This window comes from Gymnogyps californianus, chromosome 7 (genome assembly GCF_018139145.2).
Source record: "Gymnogyps californianus isolate 813 chromosome 7, ASM1813914v2, whole genome shotgun sequence".
NCBI classification, from domain to species: Eukaryota; Metazoa; Chordata; class Aves; order Accipitriformes; family Cathartidae; genus Gymnogyps; species Gymnogyps californianus.
In genome coordinates this window covers 19,785,371-19,811,893 of record NC_059477.1, presented here as the reverse complement: position 1 = coordinate 19,811,893, position 26,523 = coordinate 19,785,371, and the positions used below count along the sequence as shown (strand labels likewise).

The 26,523-nt window shown below is 38.8% G+C and overlaps 1 protein-coding gene across 1 annotated transcript in view; it reads right to left on the bottom strand.

Moving 5' to 3' along the window:
• Window positions 1-26,523, bottom strand: part of CHN1 (chimerin 1) — a 105,309-nt gene that overhangs the window by 60,384 nt on the left and 18,402 nt on the right. Inside the window, exons 2-5 of the mRNA XM_050900186.1 lie at window positions 21,028-21,066; window positions 16,812-16,867; window positions 9,209-9,240; window positions 7,061-7,174 (exon numbers count right to left, since the gene is read on the bottom strand). Coding sequence (XP_050756143.1) covers window positions 7,061-7,174; window positions 9,209-9,240; window positions 16,812-16,867; window positions 21,028-21,066 — 241 coding nt within the window. The remainder of the gene's footprint in view (window positions 1-7,060; window positions 7,175-9,208; window positions 9,241-16,811; window positions 16,868-21,027; window positions 21,067-26,523) is intronic.

Sequence of the window (26,523 nt, the reverse complement as noted above, 5' to 3'; positions counted from 1 at the left end):
AGTTGGTGTGTGCGCGTGTGTCTGTATACACATATGTATATATAGTTTCCCAGGTTTTTCAGCTAGCAACCAAGGAATATTGTGTGAATATTTTAGAAAGGTTTCTAGAAACTGAATTCAGCCCTTGCTACTGCCAATCACTGCATTTGCAAATCAGGTAAAAAAAAAATATACAGACAGAAAGATATGCAAAGTTTAGTCTTTAAAATGGTCTTTATCATTTTTTCCTACCAACTAGAGCATGATGTCAGAATACTGTTACCACGGTAAAGTGAAGGGATGCAGTCAGCTACTGTTTTGCTGGGCTCCTTCTGACTACTTATAGATCAGCTGTGGATTTAGGATAAACTATGACCAAATTTTGATACACTGATAACTAAAAAAAAAAAATGTAATTCAGCTATTATCACATAGAAAGTTGTTTCAAACAATTCTTATTTCCCCAGTTCCTCTCCGATGTCCCAGCCTGTACAACGAGGCTTTCCAGCAGAATGCAGATGCACAGTTTTAACCTCTGAATTCAAGAAGCCTTTTGCAGATGTTGAATTTTACATGCGTAAGTAATCCCGTGACAAATGATGCATGTTCTGGAAGAGCACTACACGTGTGTCCCAAAAGAGCCCACTGAAAATGAACAGCATTCGGCTACCAAAGCAATCGTCCTCTGAAATTAAAAAGGTTCATTTGCAGCATTATGCTCTAATAGCCTACCAATTATGTCTCCTTTTAAAATATCAGTGGCTAGTTTCTTAATGCAATTTCATAATTTAGGGAGACAGAACATGTGTATCAATTTCTTGCACAATACATGTAGTTGGTCAACTAAACTAAGGATTACTAATTTTTGACATTTATTTCGCCTCAAGAATTCTCTCCTGACGCCAAATAATCTTGAATGTGCCCTAACCCCCAAACATAAGGAAAACATGACTCATAATCACGGCTAACATTATTACCTTTTTTTTTTAAATCATGCTGCAGAACCTTATTTCGATTCATTCTCAGTATCACAACAATAGAATTTGCAGGAAGGGAAACCATGGTAACCAACTAAACGTGTTACAGCAGATATCTGCTGAAAAGAACATGCAGTACCATCACACTTCAACGCCTACCACGAGTACAATCTCTACCCATTTCCTCTTTATCCTCATCCTAATTATTAAACAAGCTCTCAATCACAAAAGGCTACATTGCAAACGGTGTCTTATTGTTACTGTCATTTGCTATAGGTCCTAGCATTAAACACTACTACTCTTTTGCCAAATTTAAAAGCAGATCTAATACCTCCAGGAGTTAATTAGGAATTTTCAGTTCTTTTCATCCGTTTGGAACGTCTAATTAACATTACAATGTATTTTATATATTTTTATTGTCACAGAGACTTGCTGATATGTATAGACACACATATACACCTACAATAATTTTCTCTTGTTAGTGATTTTTTTTAAACGTCAGGGTTGCAAAAAATTTTCAGTGGCATTCTCTGATTAATTAATTAGTAAACATTGGTGAATTCTGCTGTGCTCTTTCTTTTTTTTTTTTTTAATAAGCTATGAGAATCCACATCCATGATTAAGTACAGACATTAAATATAGTAGGGTGCTGATTTGCTGGTCTCATTTGTGTTTATGCTTCATTCTCTTTTATCCGGTGTCTGAACTGATACAATTTCACAGGCCTTCTTAGGCTCTGAACATCAATTTTATTTGAAGGACAGCTCTGAATATTTAGCCAAACAACTCACACACTTAAAACAACATTTAAATTATCATTTTCTTCTTCCCTAAGAACATACTTCTACCTCTGTTACAAATTCGGAGAAATTTGTTTTCTGAAAACAAAACCTCTTTTGTTTCAAATTTAGATTTAAAAGGCAGTCTGTCTTAAAAAAAGTCATGATGCAAATTAATTGCACAATAATGGACGAAAGTAGACAAAAATAGCTCATCAGAAGATGCTAAAAATGCAGCTTCTTATATAAGTGGAAAGCAGATTTTACAGTAACTCACCACCAACCTTAATAACTGAAAAGTTTTTTTGGGTAAGAATCACTTTTTCTACCTTATTAAAGAAGAAGAAATATTCAAAATCTTCACTTTGAACTCAGTTAATTATTCCACAGCATTGCACTAAGAATATTTGACTGCCTCGGTTAAGCCTGCAAAAGCTATTATTTGTCCTGTCCTATATTTGGTCATTCAATTGGTGCTAGGCTATGTCTGTCGCTATTGCAGCTCAGGAACAAGACCTTTAGATCTACTAAAGCTAGTTCTACAAAAGCATCAGAGCCTACTACCCTACAGTCAAAAATTCATTTAGAAAGGTTTAGAGAACACAGAAAGAAAACTCCATGGCCCACTTCATATTGAACAAGATGTGCAGTCCTGGTCCCCTCATCTCCAAAAGATCATCACAGAGAAAGGCACAGAGAAAGATGACAGAGATGATGAGGGGTATGGAACAGCTTCACTACAAAACCTGAATGTATAGCCTAGGACTCATCGACCTGTAAGGAGAACAATAAGGGGGATGTGAGTGGCATGGAAAAGGTAAATGGAGATCAAATGTTCACTGTTTCTCATAACAGAAAAACTAGGGAGCATCCGATAAAATTGCGAGATGGAATCTTCAAAGGAGGGATGCTGCTTCCCATAAAACCTAGCTAAGGCATGGAACTCATGCTACAGTTGCAGACAGCAAAGTCTACAAGGGTTCAGAAAAGTGCTCAGAAAGCCACTAGACAAAAATAAAAAAAAAATCTCTCCATCAAAAGCCTGAAAAAATAGCAAAGATAATAATTCTGCTCAGAAGTCCCTGAACGGCAAATTTTCAGAGGCTGGGAGAGCACACCAGAGAACTACTACTACATGTTCATCTTGTTCTCACACTTTTCTTTCAATGTCTGCTATTAATAGCTACCGAAGAGTGGAGACTGGACTAGACTACGAACTGGTCCTTTGATCTGACCCAGTGTGTTCACAGTCAGAGAACTTGCTAATACAATAACAGAGATATCTAACTGGGGAGAAACTCTTTGCAAACAATTACCCAGATCTCTCCCCAGATCTGCCCATTTTATGATGACTTAAGGCATCCCTTCGAGTAACTTAAGAAGTGAGATGCAGAAGAGCCGTGTTAGGAGTAGAACAGTCCATAAAAGAACCCTCATGCACAAACTGCATTTGCATTCTGTGCATTTTGGCTGTAGCTGAAGGCTGTGGTTTAGTGTGATTGTCCAATCTGTTCCAGATTTCACAAAAACATGTTTTTATAACTGTGAATTCTGTCTGCCTACAAAGGAGTTATGATTTGTGGTGTTAACAGTTTATTCTTTATCTTCTAGAAAGATTAAGTTGTTTAACAAGTGGAAATCTTCAGTACAGAGCAAAGACAATCTGAGCATCTCTGGAAGACGCCCACTATAAGTACAGTCTAGAAGGGAATGAGCAATGAGGATAAGAGACAGAACAAGACAGAATGTCGTTGTTTTTCCCCTATAATATAGCCCTCTGTGAGGTGATCTTCTCTAATAATTTCAGAAGATGATAAATACTTACTTTACAAAGTTGAGCTAGGGTTCATTAATCTCTATCAGATTTGAGGCATAGAGGATGATACATTCACAAATACAATGTTTGGGCAGTCATAATAAGCATTCTGATTTCTACTTTTATGTCTCACCTAGCTTGCTTTGTAGCCAAAGGGGTTTTTTTAGCGTTTTTTCTAACTTCCAATTTAACTATGTTAGACACTTCACCAACACAGCAGATACTTGATGTTGAAGTTGATTAAATAAACTGTAATATAAAACAAATAAATCAAACAACAACAAACGCCAGGATATCTTCCTTTTTGAATTCCGAGGACACAGTGCCTTCACTTAATTTAGTAACACCAAACCAAAATATTAGACAAAACAGAACTACAATTGGAACTAAATTCAAAACAACTTCACCAATGGCTGGTATGAACATACCATCGAGATTTTAGACCTCAGCTACAATAGCTGGTGGAATCCAAAGTAGCGTTCAAATTGTTCCATGATGATTTGAGCTGGCTGGTTTGGGTCATCAGGACAAAGCAGAAAAAGCTTGTTTTTTCCATTGCAGAAATGAAGGCTGGAAATATATCATTACAGAGACATCACGCCTTGCCACAGCAAGGGTTATGATCTTATTTCACTAAACTGCTCTTCACGACTGGATGCACTGGCTTTTTCAGGATTCCCAGGCATGCTGACACAAACGCAGGAAGAAGACATCTGCCAGAGCTGGGCGTGCTGAGCCGTCTGTATTACCGAATTGCCTGCTGCCCAGCAGAAGAACCGGTAACTACAAGCCAGGGAACAACCCTGTCTCAGTCTTAACAGCAGCTGATCCTACCCGATGTTTCCACAAGACTTTTAGGTCTCCATGAACTGGGATTTTATGATGCAGTCACGCTTCATAGGTAGTTTCCAATTTGTCCTAATCACAACTGACAGACTGTCAAAGACAGACAAGTCAGGCAACAAACATACACAGTGAGAGATAGATTGAGTAGATACACAGAAATATAGAGGGAACCAAGTATTTATGCCAAGAGTCAATGGGTACCCCTCAAGCATCTAAATTTTACTCAACATTTTCCATTTGTTTTCCAAAGCATGCCTGAAAAACAATCAGAAAACATGGATATTCCATTTTATGTTTCATCACTATGTTATTTATTGCAGGATTAGAGCAGCTCTTCAGCATTGCCGGGTTAACTTTGCAAAATGCTGTGAAACCTGTTCTGTGTCTATTTCTTTATATAAAACTAATGGCTGACCAAGTTTTCTTCCCTCCCACACCTTCTAAAGGGTAAAACAAAGGTAAAGAAGGAAAAGCAAAAATCATACAGAAGTGATCTGAAAATTAACATGGCTGCTTGAATGACTGAGTGGCATTTAAGCCTAGTATGAAAAGATCAAATTGATTCACACAGCTAGAAAAGAAAGGGTGAAATTGGAAACCAAAGTCAATCAAAGTCTTCTATCGAACTTGGAAAGGTTTTACCCATACATACCACCCTACTGACAAGCTCCGTTTCTGGCCATGGAGATGACATTCTGAAATTCCTACTGGGATTATCTAAGCTGCAGACAGAGCTACCTTTGCCATCTGGCAGTGTAGTGACACAAACACAAATGATGGTCTCAAAAAATGCTATAAATTACAGGTAAAATTACATAAACTCATCATGGCAATCACAGCAAACTTCTCACAGTCAGGATGAACAGACAGACTGCAGAAATTACCTAGTCTTTAAGAGATGCTACAATGTCAGCAACACAGTCAGCGGGAATATTGGCTAACGCGTATATTCTGCATATATAATTCCAGGGAGAGGAAAAATGGAAACTGAGCAAAACTCTGCCTCCAGTGAATGGAAACGCAGACTCCTGCTACACTTCCTAGTAGAAAGAAAAAGAAATCCTAGTGGAAAAATTCCCATGTGTGGAAGACACAGTGCTGCAGTTCACAGAGAACTTTCACCTAAGGTATGAGAGCAAAGACCCTCATTTGTACAGTTTAAAGGCCAACAGCAAGACAACAGAGCATTACTTGCTGTGGGATGGAAAGCAGCCACCTAGACCACCGCCCTTAATATACAAGTCATTCAGCTAGCTCTTAAACATAATGAAATGGCTGCAACATGCTGCAGTTTCAGATTCTGAGGTGTTTTGCCAAACGTTGAATTTCCTCAAAATAAATCAATGATAACAGCTTTGCTATCGTTTGAAACTGTTTCGCAAATTGATCACCAACAGCTATCCATTCTCTTTTCTATTGGGTATAAAAATAGATTTTATTGCTTTCAAAGAGGTTTTCCAGTTTGAAAGAGATACCATCAAACCTAGAAAAGACCCATCTTTTGACTTGCTGGACCTGAGGAGCATTTGTAAAACAAGCTATATCAATACATCCTGCAAGACGCTCAGTAGCTTCATCTTTCACAGTCTATAGGCCCTGTGCCTTCTGCACCATCAGAAGCAAGGGGCAGGAGTTCAGTTTTCAAGCCAGGTGTTAAGACTGGCTTAGCTTTAAATGAATATTGGAAGAGCAGAAGTAGATGAAATGGAGTATTAGACCCTAATAAGCAATACCAATTTATTTACACTGTTAATGCAAACCAGTGTAAATGTCAATAACGTTTCTATTTGGAATCTTATTACTACAAAAACAAATATCTCAGTAAAATATACCTTCTTCCTCCCAACCCCCCCCAAAAGAGAAAACTAATTCATCACAACCTATTATTTCAAGATATTCTTATTTTAATCATAATCTTATTTTACCCATATAAAACTTTCAGTAACTGCATCTTCTCCTTCAATGTTTTTCTGTCCCACTTAGATTTAAAACATTGCTAATAATCACCATCTCCCATCTGAGTACTTAGGTGTACAGCCCAGGCCATAATTACCTCCATTACCTTAAAAGTAATTAAACTATTTAAAACTTACAACTATTTAAGTTTTTTTTAATTTCAGTTTTTATTTCAATTTTTTATTTATATCTGATCCACTTGCCAGAATTTTGCAGAGCGAGGAAACAGATCTGCAAACATTGTTAGCTAACAGGTGTTCAGCCCAAAAAACCTCCTGATTTATTGGCCACCCCACAAAGGGACTAGAGAGAACTAATTGCTCTTCAGCAACAGCTAGCTAGCAAGTAACCCACACAGTAGACTAGTCATGTGAACGCGTAAGATGCCTTTTATTTCTTGACTGTCTGCTCTCCCAACGTCTACATGGGGTCACATCTGTAACGTAGTGGGAGAAGGGCAAAATGAAGCACCACCAGCAAAACCACAATTGCTATTATCTTGACGGTGCAAACAACAAGGAATGTTAACACTTCAGAAAGGGTTAGGGAAGGTTAAAGATACCAAATCTGTAACTAGGGTAAAAAAGCACCATGATTTTTTAAAAAAAATTAAAACAATCACAAGGAAGTTTAAGCACTAAGGTCAACAACACAGTACATTCTTTTGAATATTTTATAAATTTAAAAATGAAATATTAATTACCAACCTTAATGCCAAAGTGTAGGTTCCAGGTTGCCGTTGGCTTTCACGAATGAGATAGCTTCCCTCTGCAACACTTAATAATTGGTCAGCTTCCTCCCTTGAGATCATCCCATGGAATCTAAGGAACAAAGACTTTTTGAAACACACGCCTTTTCACTTTTAAATCACCTTTTCCTCTTCTTTTAAAAGCCACCAACCACAATAATTAAAAAAGAAACAAACATAAAATGACTGATTTGCAGGAATCTACATTTTAAATTCATCTCCCTTTCTGCTTGCATTTGAAGTCACTTTAAATGGTTTAGAAAGGCTTCTATGAAACAATATCTATGAAATAAGTACATTGCTTTTTAAAACTGCATCTATCAATTTAATATGTAGAAATAAATCCCTTTTCTCCCGCTGGCTTCACATGTTTTGTGCCAGTGGCATGCAATCCAACATTTTGCAGCATTCAGGGACATTATGGCAATTTGGTATAATCTTGGGGATTGCATATAATCTCAGTAATTACTGGTGTAATAACCTAGCAATACTACACATCTTTTACCAAAATAAACACAAATAAGATCTGCTTTGTTTTCCCACAGTAAATCTGACCATCTTTGCCTTAGCAGTTGTGGTGGGTTGACCCTGGCTGGACACCAGATGCCCACCAAAGCCACTCTATCACTCCCCTCCTAAGCTGGACAGGGGAGAGAAAACATAACAAAAGGCTCGTGGGTCAAGATAAGGACAGGGAGATCACGCAGCAATTACGGTCATGGGCAAAACAGACTCAAATTGGGGAAAAAAAAAATAATTTATTACCAGTCAAATCAGAGTAGGATAATGAGAAATAAAACCAAATCTTAAAAACACCTCCCCCCCACCCCCCCCTTCTTCCTGGGCTCCTTTACTCCCGAATTTTCTACCTCCTCCCCCCAGTGGCGCAGGGGGATGGGGAATGGGGGTTGTGGTCAGTTCATCACAAGTTGTTTCTGCCGCTCCTTCCTCCTCAGGGGGAGGACTCCTCACACTCTTCCCCTGCTCCAGCGTGGGGTCCCTCCCACGGGAGACAGTCCTCCACGAACTTCTCCAATGTGAGTCCTTTCCACAGGCTGCAGTTCTTCAAACACTGCTCCAGTGTGGGTCCCTTCCATGGGGTGCAGTCCTTCAGGAACTGCTGGACTGCTCCAGCATGGGTCCCCCGCGGGGTCACAAGTCCTGCCAGAAAACCTGCTGCAGTGTGGGCTCCTCTGTCTCCACAGGTCCACAGGTCCTGCCAGGAGCCCGCTCCAGTGTAGGCTTCCCACGGGGTCACAGCATCCTTCGGGCATCCACCTGCTCCGACGTGGGGTCCTCCACGGGCTGCAGGTGGATATCTGCTCCACCGTGGACCTCCATGGGCTGCAGGGGGACAGCCTGCCTCACCATGGTCTTCACCACGGGCTGCAGGGGAATCTCTGCTCTGGTGCCTGGAGCACCTCCTCCCCCTCCTTCTTCACTGACCTTGGTGTCTGCGGAGTTGTTTCTCTCACATGTTCTCACTCCTCTCTTTGGCTGCAATTGCTGTTGTGCAGGGTTTTTTTCCCTTTCTTAAATATGTTATCACAGAGGCACTACCACCATCGCTGACTGGCTCGGCCTTGGCCAGCAGCGGGTCCATCTTGGAGCCGGCTGGCATTGGCTCTGTTGGACATAGGGGAAGCTTCCGGCATCTTCTCACAGAAGCCACCCCTGCAGCCCCCCCCCTACCAAAACCTTGCCATGCAAACCCAATACAGCAGTCTGAAATAGAAGACACATATATACTGTACACTTATATTGCATTTGTGATCCAAATCTTTTTTTTCCTGCACACAAACACCTTTTGCAAAAGCCAACTGGAGGTTGGGGTAGAAAGAGACAACCCTTTGAAAGTACAGAAACATATGTTTTTCTCACTTAAGGTAGCACTCAATGATATCCATATCCATCAGAAAATGCAGCTGTAATTTTAGGCAGACAAAAGTGATGGTACTGCAATAATAATCTGATGGTGAGCAAGACGCACTGCTGTAAAACACACAGAAGAAACAAAGGGCCCAGAGCAAACACTTGCAACCTTTTCTGTAACTATTATCAACCAATATGTCCGGATAAACCACTTTCAGAGATGTATGTTACTTACTCTCTTCCATAATATTTGGGTCTGTTCTCTACCTAGAAGAAACAACAGAAATTGTAATGTTTCATAACAAGTGAACCCATACAGTAAGCATACTGTCCATAATGTACTATTAAAAATGGAAAGGGATATCATGTTAAAGTACAGACAAAAATCATCTACTATCCCGAGGTTTTCCCTGTGGGTGGAATATAGGGAAACCAAAGATAGACCTTCAGGAAACATTGCACTTCTGAATGACTTAAAACGGAGTGAGAAACAATGAGCTGCTTGGATCACGTCATCCTTGGGGCTCTGCTAATACAAACTGATGGCATTAAGTATTGCTTGTACAAACTGCAAAAAAGGGGAAACAAAAGATTTATTTCATGGGTATAAGTGTACTATATCAGTAAGTGCACTAATACAGTGAAACATCTATAAAACTCTTAAATTTACAAGTTATCTTCCATCATACAGCTGTTGGTGGCACTGCTGCGAGAAATTAAGCCACCACCATATCCCCTCAGAGTGAGGGCAAGTGGTAGATTAAACGATCAAGTGCCTCAGTCTTGCACTTCTTGACTTCACTAAACTGTGTGATCTGTAGTATCACCTAAAAGACCTCAACAACAGGTATGCATGTGTTATGGTGTGTAACACCAGCCCATCCATGCTCTAGAGACCATACAGTATAAATGCACACAACATGCAAGGGTGTCAGAACACAATTTGCCTGCTAAATATTTCAGACAAAGTAACTCATCTGCAACTGTCCAGGAAGTTTAGAGACAAGCGAGGAACTGCAGACCTCTCAGAAATCAGCTCAATAATCTAAACCTACCAGATTATCCCTCCTCGCTAAATTTAAAGGAGGAAACTCTTTGGGGAATAAAATTCAACAATTATACAACCTGAACTACAAGAGTATAAAACAATCCAGCTATAATAAAACACAAAATACTCACAGTAAACTGCCACTTCAGTTTTTGTCCATCTTTTCAGAAAAAAGCCTATTAAAATTAGCACTTCTCTCCAGTTATCTCAGTGGAGTATAAATAAAGATTTCAGATGTCCAAAACAACAAAAAATACATCCTGGTGTACAGTCTAATAACAACTCTTCCACCTTCCCAGCAAATAAAAAGCTATTGTGTTGGTTCATCACTTTCGAAAAATCATTCCATCACTGGAAAGATTTATAATGTTCTGAGAGATTTCCTTTTCCTACATAACAGCAAACAAGAGTTGACCAGTGTGGTAACTGTTTTCAAAGGGCCTCAAGAGACTGCATCATTTCAAAAAAGAAAAAAAGTCTTACATATTTTTTGTTAAATGTAGGCTATTTCTTCAATAGGAAGATAGCAACATGAATGGAGAAAAAATGAAAACATTTTATTGTTGTTATTATAGAAACTTGCAACACTTCCTAACTAAAACCCTCAAAGACAAGACACTAGTCTCAGGCAGTTGTTAAAAAAAGAATCCTGTTGTGAATAAGATTTTGTTGTCTGTCTATTGAGATTTTATATTTATCTCAGTGAATACAGTGAATTTATATGACAGAACTGGAAAATGTATATAGGCAAAAGCATTCCATTTCAGAAATGGATTAGTAATGTGCCATGGCATCTTCAGAATACTCGCAAATCCTAAGACAAATTATAATACTATACTCTGTGTGCAAACATCTGAAAATGTGAACTGGCCGATGACTGGAGCAAAGCATCAGAGAAAAGCTCCACTGGACTTCCATGCAATTGTAGCTGGGTTTGCAGTTCATCTTGGCGGATGATGAGTTAAAGAGGAAAATAACCACTTCTGTTAACATTGAGTCTCTACTGATCAGTTTTACCCACTTGCAAAAACTTCACTATAAATGTTGATGTATAACACTGTTTGCTTGTATAAGACTCAGTGCAACTGGAACTCCAATTCACTGAGTTTGATTGCCTGGTTTTTGGTGTTTTGGTTTTTTTCATAACTTTTTAAATTTATTATAACATTAGGGGTTTTTGACATCTAGATTGAATGCATACATTTAGACTCTAAGGCAACTCCATTAGAACTCAGCAGGGGGCTTCTAACTCACTCAGAATTAGCTGGGCTACATACACACTTAGTGCAGTCCCTGTGAACTTACTAAAACACACAGAGTTCCCATAAGCTAAATTTACCATATAAGACAGTAAACACTGTTCTCCAGCTTTCTATAATGCTTCCTACAAGTATTGTTACACCAACTTTACTCATAGGAACTTAGGCATAAAAGGCACCGCAGCATTTATTCTTACTTTAGGTATCCTTTGCTGCACCAGAACTAGAAGTGACGTGCAGCTTTCTTGGTCTTTTGTGTCTGCCTCGCTTCACAAAGTTCCTGCTAGACTGTATTTCTACAAATTACAATTGCAGGCACCCACATATCCTCCAGTTGCATGTGAGCACTGAAAGCCAAAACAGTTCAGTTCAGAAGCTTCGTTAGCCTAACTTTCACACTCAGTCTTAAGTTAAGGAGACAAAACCAAAACATCCATCTGGACTGGAACTAAAACCCACCTAAGAAAGGAAATACATTTTTAAACAAAATCAAAGCATAGCAAGAAATCGGTCATTTTAACTAAAGCCGTTAGCTGAAAATACAGTGTAATTATCCTCTGCAGAGTTGCCTTCTGATTTGGCAGTATTTTTGGATCAAAGTATCATTGAGCATGAGTAAAGACAGCCTTAGCTACTTCATTTTCTCTGTATCCAGCGAAGATCAGCTGAATGCTGTCTTTTGACTTCTCAGGATTTTTTATTTATGGGAAAAATTTTCTATTGCTGTTTGTTTAGCCTGTGTTTGACACGGTTTTAAAAATTGTTTCTAACTTAGCAAAAAAAAAAAAAATTGTGAGATAGTTGTTTTCAATGTGCTTATTTGTATAGCACTGATGCAGAGGACACAGGAAAGATTCAGGCCTCACTATGATACCTGCAAGAAACACAAAAGTCAGTGAGATATCCACCATTGCTTTGTTTCTGATTTTTTCAGACTGAGGTGTGAAGCCAATGAAACCAAGTTTACGAACAGATAAATGGAGCAGACTTGACAAGTGCCTTACAGTAGCCATTCCTTTGGAAAAGAGCTTAGTTACCATGAAAGTTGGGAAGTCATTCCGGGTGAATATCATACAGATAAAGCCATCTTTGAGAACAGCTCTAACAAGGATGTGCATTATACATGCCCAGTCTATGCTATGTTTCTTGACTACTCACAGGGGCCATTTTCACAAGACTACACAGAGATGCTGTTTAACAGGCTTGTTAATTACTAGCACTGAATCAGGATGAAGCCTCGTAATAGGATGGAAAAGGCCAGTGATTTTCATTATCTCCATCATTTGTCTGATATTTTTTCATACACAGTTATTTAAAATTTATTGTGGAGTGCCTTCATATAGCAGTCAAGGATGCCCTAAATACGCCTACATGTGCATGCACACATGTGTGTATATAAAAGATCATATGCACAACAAATACAAATTCCAGGCAGGTAATACAATATTAATTGGACAAACAACATTACAATTTGGATGTAAGCCTCATGCAGAAAACATCCTTAGAATGTTATGGAATCATCAACTTTACAAATGAACATCACACAGTGTTAAAAGCCTTGGCTCTGCTGCACCTTCACAATAAAAAATCCCAAATGAATGCAATGCTCTTTTTACCTCAGTGTAACTTCACTGATCTGTGTGTTGCTCTGATATGAAACTGGTGTAACACAGCAGAAACTCAAATTCTCTGTATCTGAGAAGCATTTCACGTTAAGTAGGTCATTCTGTTGAATACACCTCTCAGTATCAGCACTTGTACAACACGTGCCTTTGCACCTTAAATAAAAGGTTGGGGTTTTTACAGTGTGATTTCCAATTATTCTTTAACAATTGCTTTTTCCCCTAATCGTCACTCTTGCTTATGTCAACAAGTGGAATACAATAAGGCAAGAGGAGCGATTCACGTGCTAATACCTTACCAAATTACATGTTGTTCCCTCCCACTGACCTCTTTGATGTTCTCTGGACCAAAACTCTCTTCCTAATATTTATGAATTTGTTTACACAGCTGAATAATTCAACCACTTAGGAAAAGATTCTGCTCCCCACTGACTCACACATGGCTGCTAATAGAAACCCAGCTGAGAAAGAGCAGATCACAAAGCTCAACACTAGCAGGAGAGGCTGAGACCAGAGAGAAAGGTTAAACACGTTACTGCTTGCTGAATATATTTTCACTTCAAATCTGGCTCAGCTGCATAAATTGTTCAATACTTATAATGAAAAACACTTACCTGCATTATAACGAATTAATGCAGAAGTAGGAAAATGCACACTGATAATGTATTCTTTCAATTTTACCGTTATTAGGCAAAGATAAGCTTCAAAGAGCTTTTTTTGGGTAAATGGATTCTTTAATGAGAAAACGTGTATTTAATATGTTCTGTTCTGCAGCTAAATATCTGCAACTGACTGATTCTTTCATAGCTCTATTTTATTTAGTTCAATTCTCACTAGTTTCTAAAAACTGCAGAATTTATTTCTCAGTTTCTACATCAATGTTCATGGTGCAGACACAGGTTTACTCTGCAGTTCAGGGGCTGGGATGAAGCTATTTTAAAACACAGAATGTCTTTCTTCTTTTTTTGTTCCCTCTGGCACAGGGAAAGTTTTACACTTACTTAAAGTTTGTCATATGTTATAATCTTGTTTTGGAATAAATTCATAGAAATATGATATTATAGACACTAATGTGTTGCATTTCTTTCTTCAGTGATGACATGACTTAGCAGAGTGTTTTGACTGCTTGTGGTACTTTTGCCAATCCCCCATTGACTCTAACAGACTACCTGTCTGGTAGACCACGAGGACCTCTGTATGTAGGGATGCAGTAAGCTCAGATACCCTCCAAAGAGCTTGGACGATCAGTTCATGCAGGACACCACTCGCCCACAGCAAATTTTCCTCCCTAAAACAGTCCAACTTTTCAATTTGCCACCTGTATAACAGCTAATAAAATTTTATAATTAACAGTATTAACCTCACTGGTAATGAGGATGAGAAAATCATAGTGGTCAGTGTGATTCGTATTTGAAGAAGCTTTACACAGATGCTTTTATATTTGGCTGGCAAGAGTAGGTCTCTTGTTTGATTCTAAAAAGAAGACAATCTGGATCTGATCAATAGCTGAAGGATTTCCAGCACTCCAGAAGCAGGAGACATTTTTAATTTTCAGATACTGAATACACATTTATATGTCTGCTTACTTGATGGGATAGGCTAATAGTATTGTAAGAAATACTATGAAGGAGAACTTAGTATAAAATTTGCTTGTGACTTCTTATCACCTAGGGCAAAAAGACCCCAAAGCACTTCTCTGCAGTCAAACTAGCATGGGATATAATGCCAACAGATCTTTATCAGTTTACAGCTTCTCCCTGACTACAGGGTACGTAAGCATTGTGCAGTTGACATGCAAAACAATTACAATCATTATCTGCTGTAAGATTTCCTTAACTGTGCTGGTACTTTCCCACTCCTTACATTTCTATTATGTTTTGTTTGTTTGTTTGTTTGTTGTTTTTTTTCTTAAAGAAACCAAAAGGTATATAGAAAAATGAAGGTTCTAATTCTGTAAGAATTAAAACATTCACAACTGAGGCTCTCAAAGCATCTAATTGAAGAAACTGAAGAATTGTTGCTCATCACCACAAGAGTCAGGCAACTTTATGAGCATACACTATAAGTCTGTCACTACATGAGTAAACAATAGCAGGGCTCCAAGATAAGTCTCAGCAAATAAAAGACTCCAGTGATTGTACAGGCATAATGTCAGCACCTCAATGAACAGTGTCAGAAGGCTACCAAAAATCCCTCATACGTTTTACAATATGCATATATACATATACCCACACACATACTAGCACTTCTTCCACCAGTGAAATACTTTTGAGGAAGGAAAAAGCAACTATTCAACAGCACTTAACAACAATAAACATAATCCATTGGAGGCAGGAAGTACAATACTTCATCCTATCCAGGTGAGCACTCTGTACAATCTCTGTAGAATCACAAACCTGTATTATAAGACTAAGCTCCTACAAGACTTCAGATATTTTGTATATTAATGTCATCAAAAACCCTATCGTAGAGAACACACAAAATAGAAGAGAACCTTCCTAATAATGTTGCAATGGGAATAAAAAACTGGAAAACCTCCCATTTTTCCACAGCTCAGATCTTATCTTCTATAGATCTCTCCTTCAAATCTCCATCCCACCTTATTTGATGTATGTAAGATATCTGCATAACAACCTTAACAAGAATACCCCTGCTTGGACCCTCATTAACAGTAGAAACACTGGTTAAAACAAAACTTTTTGTTACAATGCTTCTTGTAAAATTCATGTATTGTGCAATCAGCTATAGCTATAACTTTTATAAAAATACAAATCTATCAAATTAACAAAGGAGAACAAGAGTGCTTCCACTAAATGCAGTATTTAACTTCTGTTAAATCTCTACTTTTTATCTTAAAAATTGACAGACTGCTTCATAGAATCACAATTGGGCGTTTGAAAAGACAACAGAGAAACATCTATTTAATGCTGTAAAGTAATCCTCCTTGTGATCTAGATTGTAAGCTATTAATGTTCCTGACAGTGCTATGTCCCTCTGTATTTAATACTACGTCAGTGACTAACATATTTCAAAGATTAATTTCCTTTCTCTTGGCACATGATAAAAATGCTTAAGTTTTATTGCAGCAATGTAATAACTTTCAGTGGTTATTCTGTAAGAGCTGTGTTTTGTAATACTGCTTAACAAGTCAAGCCTAACATTTCAGCATTTTTGAAATTGAAATTAATGTTTCCCAGGTTCCTAACTGAAGCTGCAAAAGAGACGCAGTCATGAGTAAAATCTTGCTGGCACGGATGTTTGGTACCAGTTAAGCCCTCCAGCACCACAGCTCTGGAGGGGTGCTGCTCTGCTGGACAGCAGCTCAGGGCACACTAGCAATTTGGGGTCTGCCTCAACAACTGACCCCATGAGCAGGTGCTTCTGTATCACTGTATATCAATGGGATCCCATTGTTACTGTTTGGATCCTTAAAATCTGTGGCTCTGCACAGCTTAGCTACTAGTATTAACGAGTCTTAAGTACTACCACTCAAATAACAGCACCAGGGGAGGTTTCAGTCTTCGGGAGGTTTCAGAGTCAACATCAGTCTCTGTTGATTTATTGCACGCATCTAGCAGCAATGTGTGTACGAAAAGGTGCATAGTTCTCCTGTACAGCGCTGCTCTTGCTTCTGTGAATTTCTGACCCAAAAAGGAGGAGAAAAGACATGTTTACATGTATCTAAGAATCAAAAAACAGTAAATGATTCTCAGGTATACACATCATACTCCAAATGCTTTTTAATTCAATTTTTAGATCAAATGGATTTCCAGGTACCAGTGCCCCCAGGGCTACTTACTCTAATCACAGCACCAAGTGTCCCAAGGAACTGCTGTTTGGGTTGGACACCATTAACTATAGACTTGAAATTACTGGACTCCATAAAACTGAACCTTTTATAATACCCACCTCACGAGTGCAGGTTATCCTTCTAGGATGGGGAGCTTCCTGTTGCAACTGATACACTGGGAGAAGGCAGAAGTTAAATTCTGATTAATACAGTATCATTGTATAAGTTAGGCATTTTAACATTAAATATTGCTGTTTAAATAAAGAAGACTTTCTGCATTAAATGCAGAAATACATGCAGAAATAGTGCAAGGATACATATATCAATGTCTCAAAAACTACTTACAAGTGGTCAGAAAAAAGAATGTTGCTAGCCAAAATGGGATTATTGATTATCTTTACAACTGATCAAGTACTATGGAGTAACTAGGTGAGACCAGTCAAGTTTCCATCAAGCAGATCAGAAAAGGAATCATGATAAACGCAAAATAAATTTTACTATATGTCAAATCAGGCTGCTGTCAGACTTTCTTCAGTAAGCAGATGGAGTCCCATCCTACTGTGCTGGGCACACACTCAGTCACCTGAAATATGTCAAGACTTTACAAGAATCATTCAGAACTTTGCAGAATCAAACCCTCTGCTTTTGCCACCTCTCAGTGATGACCTTTCTGAACAAAGAGAAAAATGGCCTTTGCATTTGCAGATCTAAAGACATCAGGAGTTGAGTAGCAGAGTAAAACAGTTAAGGCCCAAATCATGACATACACTTACTAATATCTTCCCTCCCCCTTTTTTTCTTTTTTTTTTTAAATAAGTCTCATCAAGCCAGAGTAAATCTTAGGAGCCAGTTGTAAATTTAATGGTACTAATGTGTAGACTTTCTAATGTAATACCAAAGGAGTGACTTTCAACTTCTATCCCAAAAAGAGTTTGGTTTGGCAAGTCACCTTCAAAATGAGGCTGTCAGCACTAAGTTAGTATTTGAATAGTACTCTAGAACTGATAAAATGGACATTTGGAATTGTAATCTTTTAAAATTAAATTATGTTTCAATCATTAGTACTAACACCAAGGTCTAATAACATGTGCTATCACCTTCTTCAGGTAATAAGACCATACATTGATTTAACCAATAAGATTTGACTTCATTACACTTCTCATTCGATCACGAGTCTTTTCCACTGACAAATGCTGTATTTATGTGCTAAGTTACATGGGAATGGAGAAAATGGCAAGGTGCCCAATGATACAGCAATCATAAGATAAACTGGAAAAATTCACTCCCTTTATTCCAAACAAAAAACCTAATGGTTTTTCCTGATGTTACTAAAATCAATTGTTACCATTCTGTATTGGTATTACAAAAATGATTTTTGCAAGTGATGAAGAACAGCACACTAGTATATAAAACAGTAATTTTCATTTCAAGCATAGCATGACCATTTATTTTGCCAGCACACAGATTCCCTAGCTTCTATTGTAAAAGTCATATTTGATGGCACTGGGCCTTGTCCATATCTAATTCTGAGAACTGTAGAGTCAAGTTCAAAGGAAAAAAAAAAAAAATCACAGAGCAAATATGGATTTCTCTGAATTTCACAGAAGAGCAGTGGAGAGTCACAATCAGCATGCTCCGCAGAAATTGGCTAAAAACTGAGAACTGTTTCCCACCTTAGTTCAAGCCAGGCTGAAAAGATTTTCTGGGAGGAAATTCTTCTTCTCCAAAGGCAATACCTTTCTCCTCTTCCAGTCAGAAGCACAGTAGGTAGACTAGTTAAGTTACAAAACAGGATGCCTATTCCTCCCCCTCTAATTGATGTATGTAATTCAAACTGTTCAACACCAGTTTCCTTGCTGTAATTATTGCCAGGGAAGTCAAACAAGACATTCCTCTTCATCCATCATGAGACAGAAATATAATCAAACTCCATGACTCTGCGCTTAGTTCTGAACCATGGGAAGGGTTCACCACAGCGAACCATGACGGTGTAGGAGAGCGGGTGCATACACATTTGCATGCGCCCAAGCCTTCAGCTCCTGGCAAGATGCCAACGAAGATTTGGTATTAGAAAGGCTGGACCTCCCTGTTATAGATTATAGCATGGAATAAACCGAACAAAGAGGCAGTGTTCCCCGAGTTCACAGAAGGTACAGAGCTGTGATTCACTGTTAATGCTTACAACTGGGAGCAAAATACACAGATCTCAGTAACAAGTACAAAAATATATTGCAATCGTGACTACTGTTGTTTAATATCACAGAGCGTAGTGTCTCAGTTTTATCTTTTAGCCCTCCGTGGCAAGAAAAAAGCTTGTTCAAATCATTCTGTGTGCAAATTCTTTAATATTAAGTGGCTGACTTAGCATATGACAAGCTACTGGTATAATAAATGACGATTCAAAAGGCACAGACAGGCTTTGCCACCAGATTCACGAAAAGACCAAGGTCCCAGCCGTCTCAATTACATGACGGCAATTGCATATGTTGGCAATTATTAAAAACCATTCAAAGTCATCCATCTAAAGAAAACACTCAAGATGGACAAATTGAAAGTCTTCAGCCTTTTTTTCGATGTTGCCCTTCTATTTTCTTCAATTAACATAAATGTATTTTAAGAGACTCTGACATTCCTAGACTATTGAGGCGTTTGCAGTTTTGCCAACTCCTGTGATTTTTACTACAAATTTCACAGTATCTGACTATTTACTTACAGCCTAAGCTCTCTGAAATTTCTTGAGACATGTTCTCATCTACAGAAGTCATCTAATGCTCATATTGCATAGAAGATCTTGACTATGTAACTCACGATCACTTTAACAACTCAAAAATTGGAAATGAAACCCAGACAAGAAGGCTGATTTATGAGTTTTAAGACACAACTGTGATTTTTGAATGCATCGGGTTGGCAATGGCAGGGACACAACAGAAACAACTGACCTCTGTGAACTGTTAATGGAAGACTGGTCTAGGTAGAAAAGCTGTTTTTCTAATGCTCATTTAATTCTACTACATATATTTTAGCTGGCAAAAATACTTTAATCTGCTCTCTTACACTTACTCTCTTTCTAACCATGGTTTTCACCAAGCCTTTAAGACCAACCCAAAATCTCTGATTGAAAAGAATCGCCCACTGCAGGATGGAAACCTTTTTGAAATAACTACATTTTCTCAGGTACTAAATCTCCCCAACCTTTAGAGAGCAACATTTTCATTATGTGAAATGTTGCTTGAGCAAATCCCTTTAGCCAGCCTGAAGACATCAAGCTTGGGAATACATACAAAAGAAAATGCAAATATGAGTCTGACGTCCCTAAACTGTTAAGTGTGTTAAACACACAAACATTCTGCTTTCAAAATCTGCTTTTAACAGAAGACTCTTCTTTCTTGCTGCGGTTCCTCAAGTCTCAAAATGTCTCGCACCTTAGCTTTTCTATCCACAAAGAACTAGAATTTAGAGGTGAGACACTGTGGGAAGCTATGATGCTTTGCTATGGTGCCATTTGTCTCGTGTTCTCTTCAATCTCCCTGAACCTCTGTCAGTGCTGCCAAACAACAGGTCATTCCTTTACATGGAATTTTTTTGTATTTAAAAATGTAAGTTTTTCAGTTTGGTTGGTTTTCTGTGGTTTGGGTTTGGTTTTTTTTTTTTGTTTTTTTTTTTTTAATCAGGAATTAAAACCAGCAAGTTGTGAAATTCCCAAAGAAGTGGCGCTCTGATCTCAGGGCAACGCGCCCAGACTACTGCCCTGCACACCTGACTAAGGCAGCCTGCAAGGCCAGCTTCCTCTGAGGTAGGACATGTACACCGAAGAGCTGCAGAGCCCAGGCGGGCAGGCTGGTAGGAAACCAAAAGACCTGCTTGTGATTTGTCACACCAGGCCAAACAAACGCTCTCGTTTTACTACATCAGCAAATTCTGGGGGAAAACTATTTATTTTGAGTTTTTCTAACCAGCTCAAGTCGCAGCTCTAGCGATACAAGGTACTAGAGCACAGGAACCCTAAAACTGTGCAAGGATACCAACTTTAAGGCATGAATGGAGTTTATGTAAGCCCCGGTCTAGGCAGCCAAACCAATATAAGCCAGACCCATACAGGAGTGAGACCACTTATGTTAGTAACGTGCAGAGAATCTACTCCTCCAAATAATCTGCATTCGTTTGTGCTTGGGGATAAACAACTGCACCTATCTCTAAATAGTAATGAACCCCTTAATGCTTCTTAAACTCACATTCTGATGAAAAGTAAAATGAGTGTTTTAAAGCACCCAACCGAAACTTTTTCAGCTCTGACTTGGAAAAAAAAATTAAATAAAAATCCATTGAAATACTTACAGTAAGATTTCCAAACAGGTGGTCTGTATTCATCAGTATCTGAAAGAAAAACGACAAATCTTAATGTTGTGTTGGAAACATTTTAACACAGAAATAACCATGCAGAAGCGCTTGCAGATTTATTAAGATAAATATTGCACCTAGTTTCTAAAATTATTTTTTACTATCAGAGTATAGAATAATCTGTTAGAAGTTCCCCCTCTTTACTTAAACTGAAAACAGGAAAAGGTATTTTCTTTAGCCAGCTAGAATAAAAGCTACAGAAATACATTTGCAAAATGGCAAACATGCAGATCAGAAGCCAAAATACTGGGGGGGAGGGGGGAACGCACATTATTTTGCTATGTAGGTATCTGTAAGTTCCCTTTTAAATTACACCAGAAAGGTTTTTTAATCTCAATTTATATTCTGACAAATCAGTTTTCATCCAACTTATTCCTGCCATTAGCTTTTTCCTCTTCTGGATAGCAATTAACAACTCCTAAAATAAAATCAGAGTATGTAAGTACTATGAAATATTTTGCAAAAAAGGAGGGTTTTTTTCATGCTGAGTACAAGCTCTACTTGGAAGCAGTCAGTATGTATTAAAAGTACCAGCATATTTCTAATCCCAAATTTTAACTCTCAATTAAAAAAAAAAAAATATCCCAATGTTTTCTAAGTTCTGTCACTCTTATGACTTGCTGGCAACTGATCTGACATTTTGAGCTCATGGCTCTGTTGCAAACTTTGTCTCTGATCCACTGTTTTACCACTCTGACCAGCTTCAGTTCTGATGCTACAAGGTACTGAGGCTTTCTGCAAGATGCTGTGCTTATCTGCCTTGGAGCTGGTGGGAGTTACTCAGTACTCCTTACACCACAGGGTCATAAGTTGAGACAACCACGCAGCCAGGCAGCCAGCCTTGCTGTTTGAAGCCTCTTCTCACTGCAGCGTTCATTTCTGAGCTCTGTTTGCAATTGTCTGCTCACTGGAACTACCTGCTGCATCCAACAAAACCCTAATTTCTAGTTTTTATCATGAGGTTACGTAAAGATCAAGCAATCTGGGAACCTGTTGCTTGAATTTTGGCCTGAGTGGCATCTCCACTTGAGAGTCTTTAAGGCCTCCAAAGCTGAGCCTGAAAAGCTGGCAAAGGATTTTGCTTTGCCTCCCCTTAGGATAAGCAAGCTGTCTTCTTCAGATACTTGCTATAGTCCATCTCTCCCACCTACAGTCATGTCAAAATATCTCTAAATTAGAGCTTAGTGGAATGAGATATTTTCCAGTTTAATTGGCACAGACTTGCCCAGACCCACCCAGCACACTCTTTGCCCTGCCTGAGCTATCATTTTGCTCAATTTTTTACCCTGTATATTAGCGCTACGCATGAAGAGGGTGCAGTCCTTACAGACCACCTCAGTGGCAGTGGGTTTTATAAATACAATTCATTATGACTTTATTATTAAGGCAGCACTTGGTCAAACTGCCATCCCCCAGAACATGATGGGTTTTGATCTTTGGAAGGTCCTGCAGATGTGCTACCACGTCCTGGGGATCAGCCAGAGCACCTCGAATCTGCACAGAGACCTTCAGCGGCCCGCACTATACTACCACAGTAAAAGAAAATCAGCAGCAACAGATGCAGCCATGGTTTTTCATTCCTACTTTGATACCTTTAATTAAGGCAGTGCGAGTCGATTCATTCCAGAAGCATTGTAACATGATCCCTTAGCACTGCAATGTCACATGGAAAAAGGGCAAAACTTGTAAGTAAAAATAATGGGTTTAGTCCCAGAAGACAACTCTTACCCCACTAGCTGAATTTTCTTTTGCTAGTCTGTTTTTTGGCAATATATGCACCAGCTGAATTTACAAATAAATAATTTAAGGACAACACACACTGTATTTGTAAAATATGAGCTGATTGTTATGAAAATACAAATATCTTGGCAGTCTAACCTATACTTGCTCGCACTCCAGCCGTATAATTGTTACGTCTAAGGGCAGCACGATTATAAAACTGAAAAGCAACAATATCTGTGCCAAACAAAAAACCCCAAGCCTTGTTAAAGTCAGGCAAGAACAGCAGTAACTTTCATACAACAAACATTTAACATTCAGAAATTGGAAGGAATGATTTATGTTATGCAGCTGTGCACAAGGATTTTGTTAGAAAAATCTGTCGGTGAGCTTTACTGCCTTTACAGTGTGAGAATACCCTCCGGCCATCCCACATGAGGTAATGAAAAAACAAAAGGTCATTTCTATTGTGATTTAAAAAAAAAAAAAAAGTTATCTGATATAAAATACTGTAGCAGGAAGTACAGCGCAGTAACAATGGTGAAACAGAGGGTCTGTAGTGTTTGTTTCTGTGCAAGAATGTTTCTATTGCTAAAACCACTCCACTACGCAAAGATAAAATAGAATGAGCATAAACATCAGACCAGTCTGTTAGTTATCCGTTTTTAAAGATGAATCGATGTGGTCCCATTTAACACATCATCAGTATTTTGAAATGCATTATTAGGAAAAGGGCTTGATTTTCAGATAGCACAGGCTTCCACATACAGCATCTCCAATTAGGCATCCAAAGTACCCAAAAAGCACTTTAAGGCATGATAAAAAACCCACAGAAAATGCTGAACCCAAAATACATTTTCTCACTAACACTGCACCACTTTCTAATTAACGCAATAAACTCTATGCTGTCAATTCTCAGATTTTCTACAGCTCCCATCAGCACAGTATCTCAGCTCTGCTAAATGTTTCCATGATAAAATAAAATCATTTTCTACAAGCTGCGCATCATGTTTTATCTTAACTGTATTTTCTGCCTTAAGTGAGATGCAATTCAGCTTAAAGCTGCTCTTCTCCAAAGGTCTGGAGCACTACAGAAACCATAAATGCATAAACTGATCCTACCAGCATTGGTGAGCCTTTTGCCAGCATGAGGGCACTCTCATCAGCAAGTACATTTTAGATCAGGCACGCTGTCCATGTACATAAATTGTGATTTCAAACTCAGCCCAGTTTCAAAATGACAGATGCTGGTGCTGAATAGTCTTCCTAACCTTTAAAAGTGAAAACGTTTGATAATATCCTACTATCCCAAACAATGACAGTTTTTTAATTCTTCAGAAATTTGCTCTGATCAGCAAGGTGTATGTATAAGATTTTATTTTTACACAATATAATGGGACTTCTTCAAATTCTCTACACTGAACCCATACTGATACATAATAGTTTTCCAGCCTGGAATCGATTAGAAAAGAAACAGCTGTATGCCCAAACCTGTACTTTTAAGCTCCTAAATAGACCTGTCATAGTATAAATATGTATGCATGTGTAAAGAAAAGAGCAAGAACATCTTAAACTGATACATCACTCGAAATCCCACTGAGACCCAAAGTTATAAGTAAGGTAAAGGGGTGGGGGGAAACAATGCTGCAGGACACATGAAAATACATTTACCTTGTAGAATCAGTTTTTGCTCTTGAACCAAAAGCAAAATCAAACTCATCTTCAAAGCAAGCATCTTATCACAGACCTGTAGCAGTTGGTGCCTCTAGTTCAGGCACAGACCTACATTTCTTGAGTACCCTACGTGACAGGTTATCTGCCTCTCAGCTTCTCCAAGGGCAAGGGTTTGCCAGCCTCTCTCTTTCTCTCCAATGGACAAGAACAGAAGCGATCCCTATTTCTTAAACAACTCTCAGCACTTCTTGTGGTCATCTTCTTTCCTCCCAACACACTCTACTCCTCTCTTTTCCAGGACTTTGCCTTCCCCCAGCCTTAGCAATCTTCACCTGCACACAAGACCTCTCCCCTCATCCCTGAGCAACGCTTTTGTTTGCTCCCCACTGCTGTCCTGCTAGGACTCACCTACCCAGCCCACTCTATCTCCTCAGCCTCTCATTCTCAAGCCATCTCATCTCTACCCAAGGCTTCCTTGAAATTTGCCTAAACACAGAGAAAACAGAGGCAGAAAAGTGCAGAACAACACAACAGGCAGCTTCTGGCAAGAGCCCCTTTACAGGCAGAAATATCACAGTGGGGCAGGAGTGTTGCTTTCTGGGCCCCGTGTGTCCTCCTTTAAGCACGCAAATTAATGAAAGAAAAAGGAAACTATGCATCTTGGGCATGAACCATCTGCAATTAAGAAGTGAAAAGCACAGAGTGATCATCAGAAATACACGCTTGCACAGAAAAGGGCTTCTGCCAATAGAAAATCATACAGCAATTTAGGAGGAGTTCATATACAGATACAAATGCCATGAGAGCATCTCAGATTTTTCCATAAACACAAATGTGACTAATTGTGACATTACAACGTAGCATTTCCCTTCGTTATTTTCCTTCTTTCTTACCCATTTCCATTTTAGCCCTTATATAAATCTGGACAACTGCAGTACTTTCAGAGTGTACAATTTAACTGCAGATACGAAAACTGTTACTATTGCCTCAAACTGTTTAGACTGCTTGTCTCTGTGTATTCCTTTTATAGAAAGAATAAAAATGTTTACCTCTGCTTGAAATGGTTCTTTCTCTCTCCCCACTGAGGATCAGCCAGCTCTAGCGTAGAGCAGCAGCAGCTTAACTATGCCTGGTAACCCCATAAAGCAATTTAGGACTTACTGTGAGGTTTCCTGTAGAGAATTCAGTTTTATTTTTCTTTTACTGTATGTCATTCCCTGCAGCACGGTGCTCTGTAACATCGTGCTGGAGATTAGTTTAACATTGTCTGGGAGAAAATAACCAGCTATCCACTGACACAGCAGCTCTTGCCCCAAACTTTGATTTTATTTGGCAGTATCCCTATTGAACACAGGTGAGGCCTCAGGTGGTGAACCTTGTGGAAGAGGCCAGTTCTTAGCCATGTGGACCAAACATCAACACGATCAGGAGAAGAAAATCCAATTGCTTGTTTTCTGAACCGATCTAGGACCATGGTGTAAGTCATAAATATGAAAAGATGCAAGAAAGTATAAAACATTCTTCTGTAAGCTACAGCCTAGGCACTAACCAGTAAGCGTTAACATGTGTTTTAAGATGCTAATCTTGCTTTGTTTGGCAGTAGCATGTGTCAAAATTTAACTCCTGGAGAGATGCATGACCAGCACATGTGGCCATTTGCTGACCCATACAACAGACTCCTTTTTGTGCCCAAAAAACAACTTATAGAAAATTCCTCCTCCACCTCAAAATCTTGCTTGTTAGCACCTTCTCTATGCCCAAAGGATGCACATAAAATCACTCGACTTACAGAAATAAAGCCATAATTTATTTGCTGGTGAGATTCTCAAGCCACAAAAACAGCGCAGTTGAACAGAAAATGTATTTTCATCTCTGTTTTTCAGAGTACAAATACCAACAGCATTTCAGAAACTAAGCTCAACCCATCACGAAACGTTTTAAGCAGCAGCCAATCAGGCCCTAGCAGTGAGGGCTTTTATGCACTCCAACCAAACTAAAACTCAAACAGCATTAAGGTAATTAAAGGATGAATACAGCCAC